This window comes from Piliocolobus tephrosceles, chromosome 4 (genome assembly GCF_002776525.5).
Source record: "Piliocolobus tephrosceles isolate RC106 chromosome 4, ASM277652v3, whole genome shotgun sequence".
In the NCBI taxonomy this organism is placed as follows: Eukaryota; Metazoa; Chordata; class Mammalia; order Primates; family Cercopithecidae; genus Piliocolobus; species Piliocolobus tephrosceles.
In genome coordinates, this window is record NC_045437.1 from 141,988,841 (window position 1) to 142,004,804 (window position 15,964).

Consider the following 15,964-nt stretch of genomic DNA (forward strand, 5'->3'; position numbering starts at 1 on the left):
GATTCTTTTCTTCCATTTAGTGAGAGTATTTTCTTTGTTGCAAGTTTTCAGATGAGTCGATAATTTTTTTCATACTGAAGGTCAAGAGAATTTGGAGTACTAGGAAATCATGATCATGATGGAATTTGTAAGACTGTTTGTGAGTTGCTTGCTTGTGTGATCCTGATGGGATTGTGTGTTTTAGTGCATATGATGGGTAGTAGGTTATAGCAGTGAGGTGACAAAGCCAACAATAGGCATTTGTATAGGTAAATCTTATCCAATATCTGGCCTTACACATTTCTCTTACTTTTATTCTAACTAAGGAATCTATTTGAGACATTCTACAAATTTCCTGTAACTTTAGAGAAGTTCTAATTACTTGACATTTCTCCCGTGGGTTCATCCTCTGCCCCGTTCCATTCTGCAACTGGGAAAATTGAGATCATGAATAGTGAACAGACTTGCTTAAGAATAAGACAGTAGCAGTGTCAGGTGGAGGACCTAGGTCCAGTGACTTCCCCTCCAGTGGGCCATAATCAATTATTCCATTATGTCAGGCTCCCACCCTTGATTTGGCTATTAACATAATAATGTTTTACTTACTCCTGACACTTGTCCTAAAAGAAGGGTATTGGGATATGTCCTTTGATGTAGAAATTGAACAAATGTAGGCATACTCTATAAAGAAACATGGTCAATCCAAGCATAATTATGCATGAATATCGATCCATGCAACCAAAACCAGAGAAAACAAAACAAAGTGGAGAAAAGCAAGCTGAGGTTACAACGTATCTCCAGGTTTGCAGATGTTGGCACTGTACCAAACTACATCGATATTTCATTCCAATAGGTGGGGACTATTCACATGTGAACCCTGTGCTCACACTTCTTATAATAGAGATGCAACTACACACCTTCTGTTAACCATTAACGACTGTTTCACAGCAATATTTCAGATAATTCTGAATCAAAAACAAGGGTAAAGATGGGATGCACTTACCTTTGGGGTTTGCCCTTAAAACTTGTAAAGCCAGAAAACCAAGGGTTGGAATGGTATTGAGTGGCATAAATAAGGTAAGGTCTTCCTCCTCCTCCTAGTCTTATAAGGAAAAATCAGATTCTGAATATATCCATCAAGAAAAAGAAGCTCAGGGGAATCTGATGAAGTTACATGTTGCTGCAATTTTACTTTGATGATGGATAAAATGTTTTAAGTAATTCCAGTGGTTTGAGCTTGTCAAGCATGGTCTTGAGAGACTATTGAGACATGCATTTGTACCTCACATGGTAGAAGGGTTTGCTTGACTCCTTGCCCATTCCTTTTCCAGAACTTGCCATGATCTAGGACTGTTTCTCTGAAGCAGATTAGTATGGAGGGTATCATTTCTTGTCCCTTAGCCCAGATGGTAGGGTACAGCGTGACTGTCATTATAACACACTCACACCCCCACACACATACACACCAGGTCTTAATGGATTTGAATTGGCAGAATTTTTAGAAGTGACACAATGTGTACCTGAGCATAGGAGATGCTCTGAGTTGATTGTGTTTTTAATTAGCTAGGCAGTGTTTTGTGAAGAAGCCAGAAATATAAGTATTCAAGATAAAAGCACTGGTTCCTTCCACATCCCCCTCACCCTATGCAATCTTCCTAGCAAGAGATGTTCCTATAATCATGGCTCTGATTAATTCTCCCTGGTGAGCCCTGCAGAAAATAGTCGGGCATAATCAATTAATCAAATTAGGATAGGTACTAATCATGAACTCCTCCTTCCTCTGTTCCTTTTTCTCTAACAAAATGCATGCTATCTCACTGGTTTGTTAAAAGGCGATCATTTTAAATTTGCTCATTGGGTTTCAGTGCAAAAAATGTAACAATGTATATGCTATGAATATATAAGATTTTCCTTGTGTTGTAACATTTCCATATGCAGTTTTAATGATATAAACTTTAGGTTTTAACATCTTTTAAAGCTGAAACTACACAGCTTTTCTTCCTTTTAATCTGTAAAACAATACAATATTGATTTTATTGTATATTATTCAGCATTCTTTTGCTTGCTGACTGGAACACAACTGAAACTGGCTTAAGGAGGGAAAAAGAATTTGTTGGCTCTAGTAATTAGGACATTCAAGTGTAAAATTTTCTTAAGACACTGCAGGAAGCCTCAAATTATGTAGTCAGGACACTGGCATTCCCTGTATTGCAGCCCTGCCTTCCTTTGGTTTAGTTTTCTTCTCAGACAGCCTCCTCCCATGGGGTGGCAATGATGGCCACCAACAGCTTCGAACTGTCTGACAACACCAGAGGAAAGATAGGCTTTTTCTAGCAAAAATTCTAGGCCTTGCTTTCCCTGGTCCAGCCAGTAAGCTAAGGCATTCTTGTTGCCAGGAATGGACTATTCTGATTGACCAGCCCTACTTATGTGTTCATCACTGAAGCTAGATATTAGAGGAGGGAAGGGTTGGTTCCAGTAAGGAAAATCAAGACATTATTCTCAGAGAAAGATGAAATAGATGGATGGAGAGCAGAAAATTATGGTAAATGTTCACTTTCATCAGGATACTCTCTTGTTCCAGTGGGAGGACGTATAATAAGATGACAAGAATGATGTAAGCTAAAGCTCGAGTTTTGGAATTCATAGCCCTGAATTCTATTCCCAGATTGGTCAAGTGCTGCTGGGTATGACTTCAGCAATTCAATTAACCTCTCTGACCCTCAGTCTCTTCATCTATAGGATGGAGGTTGGACTTAGAGGTTGGACTCAAAGGTTGGAGGAGGAGAAAAAGGGCAATGTCTGGCACTTATTAACATGTAGTAAAGGGTAACTAATTAAGATATAACACTTTTGCTATTCTTTAAATTACAATATTGTATTCTGGGATGGTCCCCTTCCTCCTAATGTGGAAGCCAAAAACTCCTAAGCCTCAGTTTTCTCATTTGCAAAACGAATGAACCACTTAGTTGACTCAATAAATATCTATGATGAGGATACAATATACCCAGCAATTCTCTAGGGCACTAAGGATGTCACAGTGATCAAGACAGTGTCCTATGCCCTCTTGAAATGTATATTCTAGTGAGCAAGACAGATCACAAATAAAGAAGCAATTGACTATATATGTATATACTGAGAAGGAAAAATAGAACAGAGAAAGAGGATAGACATTTTTAGAAAATGGGGTGTGAAATTGTAGTTAGGTGTTGAGAGAAGACCTGTCTGAGGAAGTGATATTTGAGCGGCACCCCTAAGGAAGTGAGAGAGTAATCTCCACGGTCACATTCCAGGGAAAAGAGACAAAGTGAAAAGGCCCCGAGGTGGGAACCTACAATTACGGCCCAGGAAAGCAGCAAAGCCAGTGAGTTGCTAGGCAGGGAAGGGGAGGGGCATGGCTACAGTTGAGTTTGGAGAAGAGTGGGGGCCAGACCATGTAAGGTCTGGTTAGCTATGATAAGGAATTTGGATTGTATTCTAAGTATGATAGGAAGCCACTAGAATTTTATGGAAGCAAGAAATGACCTGACTTACATTTTAAAAATATCATTCTGGCAGGAGACAGATTGGAGGTGTGGGTGAGTATTTCAGAGAAAGAAATTGGTGGCTTGGCCCCAGGTGCTGGGTCCAGAGGTGATGAGAAGGGTCAGGTGTAGGAATACTTTTCTTTCTTTCTTTTACTTTTTTTCTTTCATTCTTTTTTCTTGAGACAGGGTCTCACTTTGTCACCCAGGCTGGAGTGCAGTGGCATGATCTTGGCTCACAGCAGCCTCAATCTCCTGGGCTCAGGTGATCCTCCCACCTCAGCCCCCCAGGTAGCTGGGACTATAGGCATGTGTCACCACGCCCAGCTAATTTTTTGTAGAGACGGGGTTTTGCCATGTTGCCCAGGCTGGTCTTAAACTCCTGGGCTCAAGCGATCCGCTCACCTAGCCCTCCCAAAGCGTTAGGATTATAGGCATAAGCCACCACCCCCAGCCAGGAATCATTTTCAACATAGAGAGAATGAGTTTGCTGATGGTTTGGTCTTAGGGTATGAGAAGAAATGTTTTTGGTCTGAATCACTGGGTAGATGGTGGGCCATTTACTGAGATGGAGAACACTGGGAGAGAGCAGGTTTTTGTGTTGGAGATGAGAAAGGAAGAGTTTAGTTTGAAATGCTTTTTAATCATCCATCTTGAGATGCTGGATGGTCACTGTCTACATCTGGGAAAGTCTCAAAGTAGGGATACAATTTTGGGAGTCTACAGTGAATAGTATTGTAATTGTACTGCATTTTCAGCTATCAGATGGATGTGATTATCTCAGGAAAAATTTTAGATAGATGAGAAAAGAGGATTGAACCCCATCACTTCAATAGTTAGGGCTTTGTACTTGCGTATTTCCAGCAAAATATTATTCTACATTCAAAATATAAAACAGATAGATGTGGACCGAGCTACTTTGCTTCAGATTAGGGAAGGGGGCTCAGATTCCTGCAGGTGGAGCCTTCCCCATGTCTGCTCCAGGCCCAGAAATGCCCATGGGAGCTCCTGTTAAGTTTAGAGGATCTAAGAAACAAACATTGAAAAACACTGAGAGTCGAGGTCCTTTCCAGATCTTGTGATCTGCCATTCTCTTCCTGGCTGCCAGCCACATCTGTTTAGCTCACCCTGGCCAAGGTGTCCAAGGGTCCAGGCTGAGTTTCATGGTTCTGTTATGTAGATAAACAGATTTCAAGTTTCCTCTTGGTAAGATTTAATTAGAAAACTAGCAAACACAACTATAGACTACCAGAGCTTAGAGTTAACTCAGAGATTATTTTTTTCCAAGCTCTTCTCTTTACTGAGAAGTGAATGATGATGCTCAGAAGAAAAAGGAACGTGCTCATGGTGACCCTGGAAGAGACAGCTGGGTCCTGCCCCTACACTCACTGATTCATCATGCTGTGGAACAGATGTGAGGAAGATATAAAAATTCTTTGCAAAAATGGAACTGAACAATTAGTTAAGAGGGTTGATTTTGTGGAGATCAGTGAATGCCCATCCATTAAAGAGTATGAGGTCTTCTGAGGGTCTGTGATAGAGGAACTTTGGTAATTCAAAGTTAACTCTCTTTCAATTGGGAATTCTTAGCCTGGGGTTCCTGGATGGGCCTGGGATTCCTGGATTCCTGAGTTCAAGGAACCATGGACTGTCTAGAAAGTGTGCATGTGTGTGCATGCATATCTATTTTTTTCTGGGCAGACGGTTCTCAAGAGTTTACTAGATTCTCAAAAGAATCTGTGATTTCCTACCCTTAAAATGGTTTAAACCTTTTTTTTTTCTTTGAAAATCCTCATAGGAACAAAATGACTGGCGATTTTGGGCAATATACTATTTTAAGCCTAAGAATGTAGCTACCTATCTTCACTAGTTACTATCCTAATACAGATCATAAAAATAAGCCACGTTTCTGGGAAGAACAAAAATAACAATAATTGGAGCAAAAAGAAGCACCCATATGTTTTAATCACCAAGCAATCAGTAGGATGTAAAGAAACCTTTTGTGACACTCAGCTGTTCTGTACATCTATATGCCAAAAGCTTTTTGCTTTAGTGTTATTTATTAAATATTTCTACAAAACAAGTCTTAATGGGAAGCAATAATTACTTGACTTTTTTAAAACAAGGTCTTCTATTTTTCAATGGTACTTTCTTTTTTAACATCTTTTTACTTCCCCCATTTTAGGACCCTGTGGGCACCGAAATCCGACTCACTCATGCTTATTTCCTGTAATGGACAAATTTGATGCTAATGTGAGGTATGTTACCTTTCTGTACATATTGTGTTGTAAATTGTGAACATTTCTGCTATGAGGTCTCTAAAAATCTGTTGTTATAGAGTTATAAAGTTAACGGATGTGGATTTTCTTTGATGTTTCATATATAATCATGTTCATAGTACTGTTTGATTATTAGTGTTTTGTCATTTCTGTTTAAATGAAAAATGTAATATGACTGTAAATATTTCCAGCTTCCTATACTAAAAGTCTGCATTATGGAGATGGTGTTTGAAAATAGATATTCATCTCTGTAATAGGAAGAAAGATGTATTTAAATGGGGTAAAAATAGCTTAAGAATATCTATCTGTACATCTAAACTTGAGACAAATTCAAGTTGCTTTTTATAGCAGGGTCTAGTTTGTCCACTTCTTTTCTCAACTAGGTTATTATATTATGTGACATAATGGTTGCATGGTCTAGTTACATAAAGCTAAATGGTTTTCTTTGGTTCTGATTTGTTTTCCTGTAATTTTCTGCAAACCTTGGAGATGAAATAATAATCCGACTCCTAGGGAAGATTTTCTTTTCGAAAAGACTTGTTTTATTTGGTACAATCAAATAGTACAAAGAAAAGTGTATTCAATAAGGCCTAAATGTTATGAATTGGCATTTGAGACTGAGAATTATTCATAGATATCAGTAGCTGGAATACATCCTAAAAAATACATTCTCTCTGTAATCACAGGAACTGTTTTTCATTCACTTGAGACCTCTAGAAAAGTATATTTCAGGTATAGATCAGGGGCCTTGTGCCTCTGTGTTTGACATAGTGGGAAACTATCACAAAATGAACTGTCAAATATCTTGACAGAAACTCTAGTGTAATATGACTTGAGTTGCCAAGATGTACTATCACCCCAACCAGGGAATTCCTTGAGGGTAGAATGTGTTTCATGATCCCTGGCAAAATCCCTGGTACATGGTGGGTATTTAATAAAGAGATGTTGATCAGTTTGTCATTGTTGTAATATATATATTTCAAATAAGGTTGTGTTCTAATACATATAGATATGCAAAAAGACTGTATTTTTAGCAATAAAACATTTTACACTCTCTATAAAAGTGTGTGGACTTTGTTATTTCCCAGATGTACTGACTTGGTTCAGAGTCTTAGGACTTTAACATAGATTATTTAGGCTGGTGCCAGACCTGGTGCCAGGTCTTTAATTTTCCTCTAAAAGTTTGTGAAATTATTTGCCCAGAGAAAGCAGAGTGAAATGCAGAGAATCTCAATTTTATTTTTATTAATTAAAAAGCCAGAGTGAGCAATATCAATGGTGACACATTATAAAATTGTTTTAAATTTCAGACACTGTATTAAACTGGATCAGTTGGTCAAAATGTACTTTTGGGGGAATAATTCAGATATCATGATCTGCAACATTTCTAGCTTTTAAACATTTATTTATAGCAGCATTAGATTCTAAGAGCAGAACACAATTTGATTAAACAGACATTAGCCATTCTTCTGGGTGCTGTGGAACAATAGTACGGGATACAAGATGATATCACGCCCCAGAATCTTGTCTCTGGACCATCCTCTCTGTCAGTTTTCTAACCAGATCCCATCAACATATGTTCCTCCTCACCCACTCCCCCCTCTATCCACAATATTAATAACAGGCAAATGCCACAGACTTTCCACTCATGTCCTCTCCGTACAGCCTCTGAATGTCCATAATAAAAGATTATTATGGCTCACATTTACCAAATTGTGATGCATGAATTGTTAGGAATGCATAATGAATTTAGGTGGTATACCAACAGTATTTTTATTTTAAAATTAAATGCTTATTTTGAGGTTACCTCCTGAGGATGAGTAATACTATTCTGCCACTTAAAATAGTAAAAAATATTTCCTTACATGATTAATTTATTTAAAATGAAATGTCAGTTTCTTTTTAAAAATATTATGCATTTTTATATTAATTAATAAAGGAATGTTAAAAAAATCACAAGGGCTTTATGCAAATGACTAAAGTCTAGACACCCATGTTCTAGGTGTAATTAGCAAGGGTAAATTTTGTCATTTTAAAAGCATGAACCAGAAATTCTTCTTTGGTAAGGGATGTCCCCACTTGGAAAAGTACCTACATAGGGTGAAACTGAAAGGTCTGGATTTCTAGCCCAGGAAAAGAATCCTTTTACTTGCTCTGAAGATAGAAGAAAATGAATGGAAAAGGGAGGAGTGTGGAGGAGAGATGATTCAGAAAGGGAGAATCTGGGGTCTGTTTGGGAAGGGGCAAAACATTAGTTGTAGGGGACTTTGAGAGTACAGCTGCATAACTTTTTGTTTTTTTCTTTAATGGGGTATGTGCGCTGACTTCTCCAAGGACCCAGTCCTTCAGGAAAATTTTCTAGTTTGGATATGAATTAGTGTTGAACGTTTCTTTTGTTGAATGTGTGAGCTCAACATGGGGTAGAAACTGATATGATTCCATTTAATTTTTAGCGCTGTCCTACAAGATACATATCCTTATTATCCCTATTTTACAATGTGTGTCAACTAAGACACAAGAAGGTTAAATAACTTTCTCAAGTTCATAAAACTGCATTGCTTTCTCTTATATGACAAATGTTTTATTTCAATACGTATGTGCATGTGAATGTGCGTGTGTGGGTCTATGTATACATTGCTGAGACGTCTGACATTCCTGTGTTGGTAAATGTGGCTTGGAAGAGAGGATGCCCATGTGAGATAGGACACCCAAAAAGAACAGGATGGCAGGAGATTATAAATGCCCTAGGGAGATTTCAGAAATCTGAAAGAAGGCTTTAGACTTCCACAAGCTGTAGAATTGAGGGACTCCAGTCAATTTTCCCCAGATGTCAAGAGACAGAGAGGTCCTAGTTGACATTTTCTATTAAATAAAATGTCTTACAGTTAAGTATTTTGTCCGGCCATACTGATCACTTCATTTTTTGTTTGTTTGGTGTCATTTAATTGAGTTTTCTAATTCAGCTTGGTCCTTGCTACAATGTGTCTGTCAGCATCCTTGACTAAAAACATCAGAAACTAACTCTGGCCAACATAATCAAAGGTAATTTGGGAGTAGTTACGGTGTACAAGCTCAAAGAACTACTTTGAAAAATGCTGGAGGACCAGGATTAGACATAAAAAAGAACTTTAGGAGTTCCAGGAAAGTTAGAAAGTGGAATCATGGCCAACTACAGGAAGAATTGTCAGTAGATTGTCTTTATTTCTTTACTATAAAATAATTAAGCACCTACACTTTGTGTCAGAAAGAGGGAGACAATTTCCTGGGCTTAAGGATCTCACAGTGTAGCTAGACGACAATCACTGAACTAAAGTATTCAATATGATGATAAACAGAATTCTAATAGTAAGATACATACCATGAGCTGTGTTCTCTGTGAACTACAAGGTAAGACTAAAGAGAAGTCCTACTAGGTCTTGATTTTAGCAATATGTGAAGCATTATAAGCATTTTCCTCTTAAGAGCCTCCATGGCAGAGAAAGCAGTTGATGCACGATGGATTGAATCATGATGAAAACCTGGCAGTGAATCAGGCCCTAGTTGGGAAGGCAAGTTACTGATGAGTCCTGTCCCTTGCTAAATAGTGTCAGCCAACCTAGCAGTCAACAGGCAGCCTCTTTCCAGACAATCTGACACCCACTTGATCTGTTTTATTGGTCTGTTTTTTCCTCCTCAAGGCTCCAGAGGAGGCAGCTGCATTTTTTTTTTTTTTTTTTTTTTGAAGAGTTGAAGAAAGAAAAATGGAAACACTGGCTTTGGTGATTTTGCAGCAGATACCCTGTGGAACATCTTTGGCTTGCATTTGGGGTACGAGTCTTGCTGGTGCCTTACCCTGCATAATTCAGCCCTAAAACACTTAATGTCTGACTTCAGAGACAGCCATGCTTTTGATGTTGTTTAACTACCAGATTCTCCCCTCTGACATGTGGTTTTCCTCAATTCAAGTGTGATCTCTAAATGCAGCTCAGGTTTCTGTCTTTTTTCTTGCTGTTTATTGCAATTTGAAAGTTTCTGCTTTCTAGGAAATTTTTTCAGTCAATTTTTTTTTAAGTTCCAGAGAGTACAATGTTCCGGCAGGAGATAAACAAGTGAAGGAAAGTCCATATGTATATAAACTTGCACTTTGAGGTTTCTCAAGATAATGCCTCCAGACTTTGAGCAGAGAAAAAGTTCATTTTATACCTTAGTTCTTTTTAACTGTAGCTTCCTTCTACCCTTGACTCACCTCCCTGCCCCATGAGCTCACTACACTCTTGCTTCACTGTCCCTGTAGTCCCTGGGGCTTCTTCCTTCTTTAATAAGAACAACTTCATTTAAGGATCTACTTCGTCTTTACAAAATAACTGTTGTGCTTTCTTATTAATGTTTCTCATTAGCAACCAAAAAAAGCACCTTATAGGATTATGAATCGTATAAATGGTAGCATTTTCCGCCCTTTGCTAGGGTTTCTGGGAAACTGAGAGACAAATTTATAATCACCACGAATAAGTGTAGAAGATCTCTAGGTATGTACAATGGCTCTAACATGCCTTACTATATTTTCCAACCCTTTTGATCTCTTCATCTTGTTTCCTTTGTGTTTTAAATAATGTATTGATCATTTTTGTAAACCACTATAAGGATGTAAAGGAAAAAGGAGCAAAGGGAGAAAGAAATCCAAGAAGGAAGCATTTTCCAGGGAAAGAATCTTTCTTTTTGATTCCTTTGGTAGGCTTGATGCCAGGTACTAGGGAGCCACTAAATATTTTTTAACTGAAGATCAAACTGGCAAGCTTTTATACACAAACAGAAAATCTAAGTAAATACCAAAAGCTGAATAATTTAAATATAAAATACATAATCTTTATATAAAAGCAGTCACCTGCTATACACATGCGACAACATTAATTAAAAACCATTACAAAACTGAGTAGTTGACTTCAAATTAATTACCTAGTTGCCTTAGTTCTGTAATGACACCAAGTTGCAATTCATTACTTTAGATCAATAAATTAAATTTATTGGATATCAATACAACTACAAGAAGGAATTGAAATTTTCCAATCTTACCAAACAGAAAGAGATAGAAATTTTTTAAATAGGAAAGTTGATTTGGGTTTTGATTATACTGGTAAAAATACATATTACGGTTCACTAAAGTCTGAAATGAAATGGTAATTTTTAATGCTGAATATTCTAAAGCCTTGAAATAATTTATAGAATTTTAAAAATCAATGTGTGTTAGTGGTTTGCCCTAAAGACTTATCGATGTGAATTGATTTGGAACTGGAGTTAATTCATGTTTGTAACCTGGCAGTCAGAACTGTGAACATGTGCAACTTTAAGGCAATTAGATGTTTTGCAGGAAATTTCTCTTCAGGCCCTGAAATTGTGACATTCATTAGCATATAAGGAGAAAGTGAGTGGGTACCATTTAAAAGGGGTTATTTTTATGTTGCTTTAGAAATGTAAATGAGAATAATACTCAATTTCATTGCTTAACTGACAAAATGGTGATTATTCAGTTAGTACTTTGATTAGATCAGGAGCACAGTGACTAGGAGCTGGAACCCATCGCGTGTTGAAAACCCCGTGCCACCTGGAGTTATAGGGGACCTCAAGCTAGAGACATCACAAACTACCAGAAGGAAGAAGACACATTTATATTTTGAAAGCAGTGGTCTCTTGAAATGTGTGAAATTTTCTGGTTGTGGAATTAAGCTAGGAATCTTCTACATATATGTGATCCTAGACATCTTCTGAAGTGCTCCTAACACAACTTCAACTACCAACACCATGGGATGCTGGAAAAGTAGGGTTTATGGAAACAGAATAATATGAGTTCAACTCTTGACTTTCCCACTTACTGGCTGTATGACCTTGAAGAATTTATGTAATCTCTCTAAGCCTTCAGTTTTGGCATCTGAAAATGGGATTTTTCTTAAGATTATAGGTAATCTTCAGAAAAACATAGGTAAAACTCTTAACATATTATTTTGCACATAGTATGCATGGAGTAAATGATAAATGTGTCTTTTAGTCATCACAAGTATCATGACAGGTAGGTATTTATTACCCAAAAACTGATACTTAATTACTATATGCTGTAAGTTTGTTGATTGTTTAAATTTAGTATCCATTTATTTACCTAACTGACCTTAATGATCAGTTATTAAATTGTTTGAATATCTATCCCTGACTGTGCCCATTCTTTGGGAACAAAGGCTCCCAAAGGTGACAGAAAACCTTCAATATTGGAGCTAAAAAGTGGCTTAGTTGGAATGAAACCACTGGTCTTCTATACCTATTTAGCACCATTTTCTCTTTACTCTGCAGCTTCCATGGACTTGGTCTCAGTTCTGTTTGGGAACTGGAGGATCTAGGTTAAGATCCTGTGTCTCTTTGACTCCTGGTCTTGTGCTGGATTCCATACAGCCACCTCTCCATTATATGGAACCAATCCCTTGATTGGTGACCCCTGTTTATAAGAAAATACCCCTGACTTATTTCTTTCTGCTATTATATTTGTCAGTGGCTAGGCAGGAAAATGGAAACTGTTGTACATATTTTAAGCAAGTGGAGATTTAGTGCAGGTCACAGAGCTCTGTGGCAGAGCAGGGAGAAGGAGATGTTAACCAGAGGTCAAGAAGCCTCATGATCCTCCTTGCTGTTGCTGGTCTGCTGGAGGCACCGCCATTGCCACACTCCTGGAACCATTTACTGTTGCTCTTACTGCTTAAAGCACCTCCAACTACAGAAGAAAAATACTCCTCTTTCTCACCTCATCACCCGAATTTCCATCTTGAGTCTCTCATTTGGAAAACATAACCAGAAGCCAGTAAGCAAGAAAGACTGAAAAATATAGTTTTCAGGCTTCTGGCTCTCAGTGATTGATATATGTGACTAAAAACTGTGGCAAATAACAGATCTAGCTTCCCCACTATATAAGCTTGGTTTCTTCTGGAACTTACTGCTGTGGAGCCTGCTTCATCCAGCTTCTGAAACCTGAGGGTGCAGATGTGATAGCATTAATATAAGCATCTGAATCTTAATCTGCTTGACTGCCGGAAGCTCAGTCTTTTTTGCAGTTTACATTGTCCACCTGTTTTGGAGAATTTGGTTATTACTGAAAGGGGTGCTCCCAAGTGTCCTGACTTTGTTTTGCTTGCCAAGCTGAACCTCTGCAGCCTACAGCTCTATCAGTTCCACTGAGGCATATTTTGAATTGCAGCCTATTAAATGAGCAGTCTGTGGGCCTCAAAGCTTCCCCCTGGACTTTAGTAAAGCAGAAACTCCTTCATAATGAAAATCCACATCATTTCACCTGTGAAGTGAGAAGAGCATGCCTTCCCTGTCACACTTGATCAAAGTGGGTCCCATACTAAAATTGCTTGAGATAGAAGTATTTCAGAAGCAAGCATTGCAGCATTTCGAATTCTCAGACCTAATCTTCCCTGGAACACACAGAGGGTTATGTTATGATGAATTTTAGTATCAACAGTTACATGTTCTCAGAATTATTATTGACCTGCATCATTCTGGGTCTGTTGCTTAGTCAACCCTGGTGTGTCTGGCTTCTTTTCTTATGACACCTTGTTATTCCTCCCTACAGTTTGCTTCTTTTATTACCAATCTTTATTTAAATGTCACATTTTAATGAGAATTTTTAGATACTTTATTAGGACCTGTGCAAATCAGTGGATGCAAATAGCTTGGCAAGGGTAGAGATGTTGCCTAATAAAAAAAAATTACAAGATCTTTATGACTCTCAGTTTAAGCCCAGTTAGAATGTCTTCTACACCTAATAGGATTACAGCATGGCCTAGATGGAAGGGTCACCTGGATTCCTGTAAGACTGTGTCTTTTTGTCCCACTTTACAAGCACAGGCTGTGATGAGATTCACAAAATGTGATTGAGGCTGCGAATTATTTACAACTTCTTAGAAGTTCCTTTCCATAATTTGGAGCCTTGCCTATGACTTGCAGCTTCTTGCACTCCTACAAAGTACGGTATACAAAAGAAATAAAAAGAGTTTCAGAGAGGTTAAGTGATTTTTCCTCAGCCTACACAGCTAATAAGTGATTAACCTGAGACTAAAATCCAAGTCTTTGCTTCCAAAATCACTGCTTTTTCCAAATTATCTCCTAACTCTCCAAAGATAGACTATCTCCTAAGGTATATATAATTTAGATTAAAATGTTACTCAACCATGACTAAATCTATGAAAATGGATTTGGACAAGAAAAGGAAAATATCAAATCACTGTTGCTTGATGCTTTGAACATTTGACAAGAAGGGCTTGCTGTGGTTCAGACATTTCTCCAAACATGTGACCTATATGATCTCACTGATAGTGGCCCCAGCATTACATATGAAGTAACCGAGGCAGAGAAGAATCATTATGTTGCCCAAAGTCACATTTCTAGAAAGAGGCGAAGCTAGCATTTTCACCCAAAGTTGTGTGATATCAGAGCACATCCTTTGAACTTCAATGGTTTGCTTTTTCTAAAGATTTCTGTGTGGCAGAGGGTCTATCATTTGACGTTTCAGACTTGAGTTTTCAAGCTGAAGGCCTAGCAAATATGTTCATTTGGCCTGTCCAGGGTTTTAAAAATGGATTAAAACCCTTTTAGGGAAGCTGGGCACTCTCCAATTTACCAGAGTCGTAACTGTGAGTACCTATTGTCTGAAAGGAAGCCATCTTGAACTATCACATTACCTTTCATAGCCACAGCCTACAGTTGTTCAGTGTGCAGTCTGCCTGCCCGGCCCTGGAGGGCTTTTCAGCTTATCACTTACATTCTGAAAACAGTGGTAAGAATTATCCTCAACTTTGTAGAACCATATTATGACATTTAGTACCCGCTATTTTCTCCCTGGAATTCTGTTTTATTAACATTTAGCATTTAGGGTTTGTTGAATTTCAGATCTTTTTTCAATTGGAACAGACTTCTAAATAAATACGCTAAGTGATTACCAGTTTACCAGTCAGGTAACAATGTTCAGGCAATGTTCTTATCTGCATTTTTAAAGAATGTATGAAGAATCCTTTTTCCCCCTTTTCTGCCCACTCACTTACTCCTTAGCTTATAATGGCTTCATTTAATTTCAAAAGGTTTTACACAACATACTCATCTTTGAATGTCCAATACTATCATACCTTTGTGCATATCAAATATAGATGCATATTTATCCTCAGCTTTCTCTATCAACAGTGTAACCGACGTTTCTAGCCTCACCTTATCTCATATGCCACCGTTGTTCATTGTATGTAATTACTGCGGTTCAAATCCTCAAAAGATGAATTCCAGAAAAAGTGTATGTGTAAATAGATACATTAGAGTTATTTTTTAAATGTTAAAAAAAATCAACAAGCTTCTTAGCATTCAAAAAAATGTTGATAATAGAAAATACAGAGGCATTGTAGAAAACTCAATATGAAAGTTCAGAAATATCATCTATCAGTCTGCACAGAAGACAGAAAAGCTCTGTCACGCATGTAGGAAACATGACTCAGACTGAATGCAAATAGGGTTACAGGGTTGACAGGATGAGGATTCTCAGGAAACAGTGACAGTGGTCTAGGAGAGGCAGGATAAGGACTAGGAGGAGGAAGGGAGTGAGAGTAAAGGAAAAAACACAGATCCTAGAGAAATTTATGAAGTAGCATTTCCAGTAGATCATGATGAGTTGCATGAGGAGGAAGAGGAAGATGGTTTTAAAGTGACCTTGGAGAAGAAGTGTGGTGCATAGGGAACGAGGCCTTGGTCTGATATTGATTGAGATGGAGAAAACTGTGGGACATTCAGGTAAAAAATTTCTGTAGAAAGCTGGCTAACTTAGTGTGGCTCTCAGCTGGGAAATATTTTGGGGAGGATTCTAATCATATCTGCTGTATGGTCAATTAATAAAAGAAATTGACTCCAAAAAGGGCTAATGATCTAGACCAGCAAAAAGTAAACCTCTCTCCAAATATTAACATCCTGAAAACTACCTTTATGTGGAACCTCTGCCTTCTTCTGACCGAAGGGATCATTTTATTTTTTCATTTTCAAGGACTACAAACATTTTGCATAATTAGGAAGTATGCAAAGGTTAAAACTGTGACCTTTCTGATCTGAACTCAGGAAGTTTATGAGAGCAAATCACCTGTTGTGTATTCATTGGTAAAGTGGGACATACTGACTTATTTTCTTTGTATT

General features: G+C 37.9%; 1 protein-coding gene across 1 annotated transcript in view; it reads left to right on the forward strand.

The window, feature by feature from the left end:
- Positions 1-15,964, forward strand: part of HTR4 (5-hydroxytryptamine receptor 4) — a 230,517-nt gene that overhangs the window by 83,929 nt on the left and 130,624 nt on the right. The window contains 1 exon segment of the mRNA XM_023227080.2: positions 5,689-5,761. Coding sequence (XP_023082848.2) covers positions 5,736-5,761 — 26 coding nt within the window. The 5' untranslated portion in view covers positions 5,689-5,735.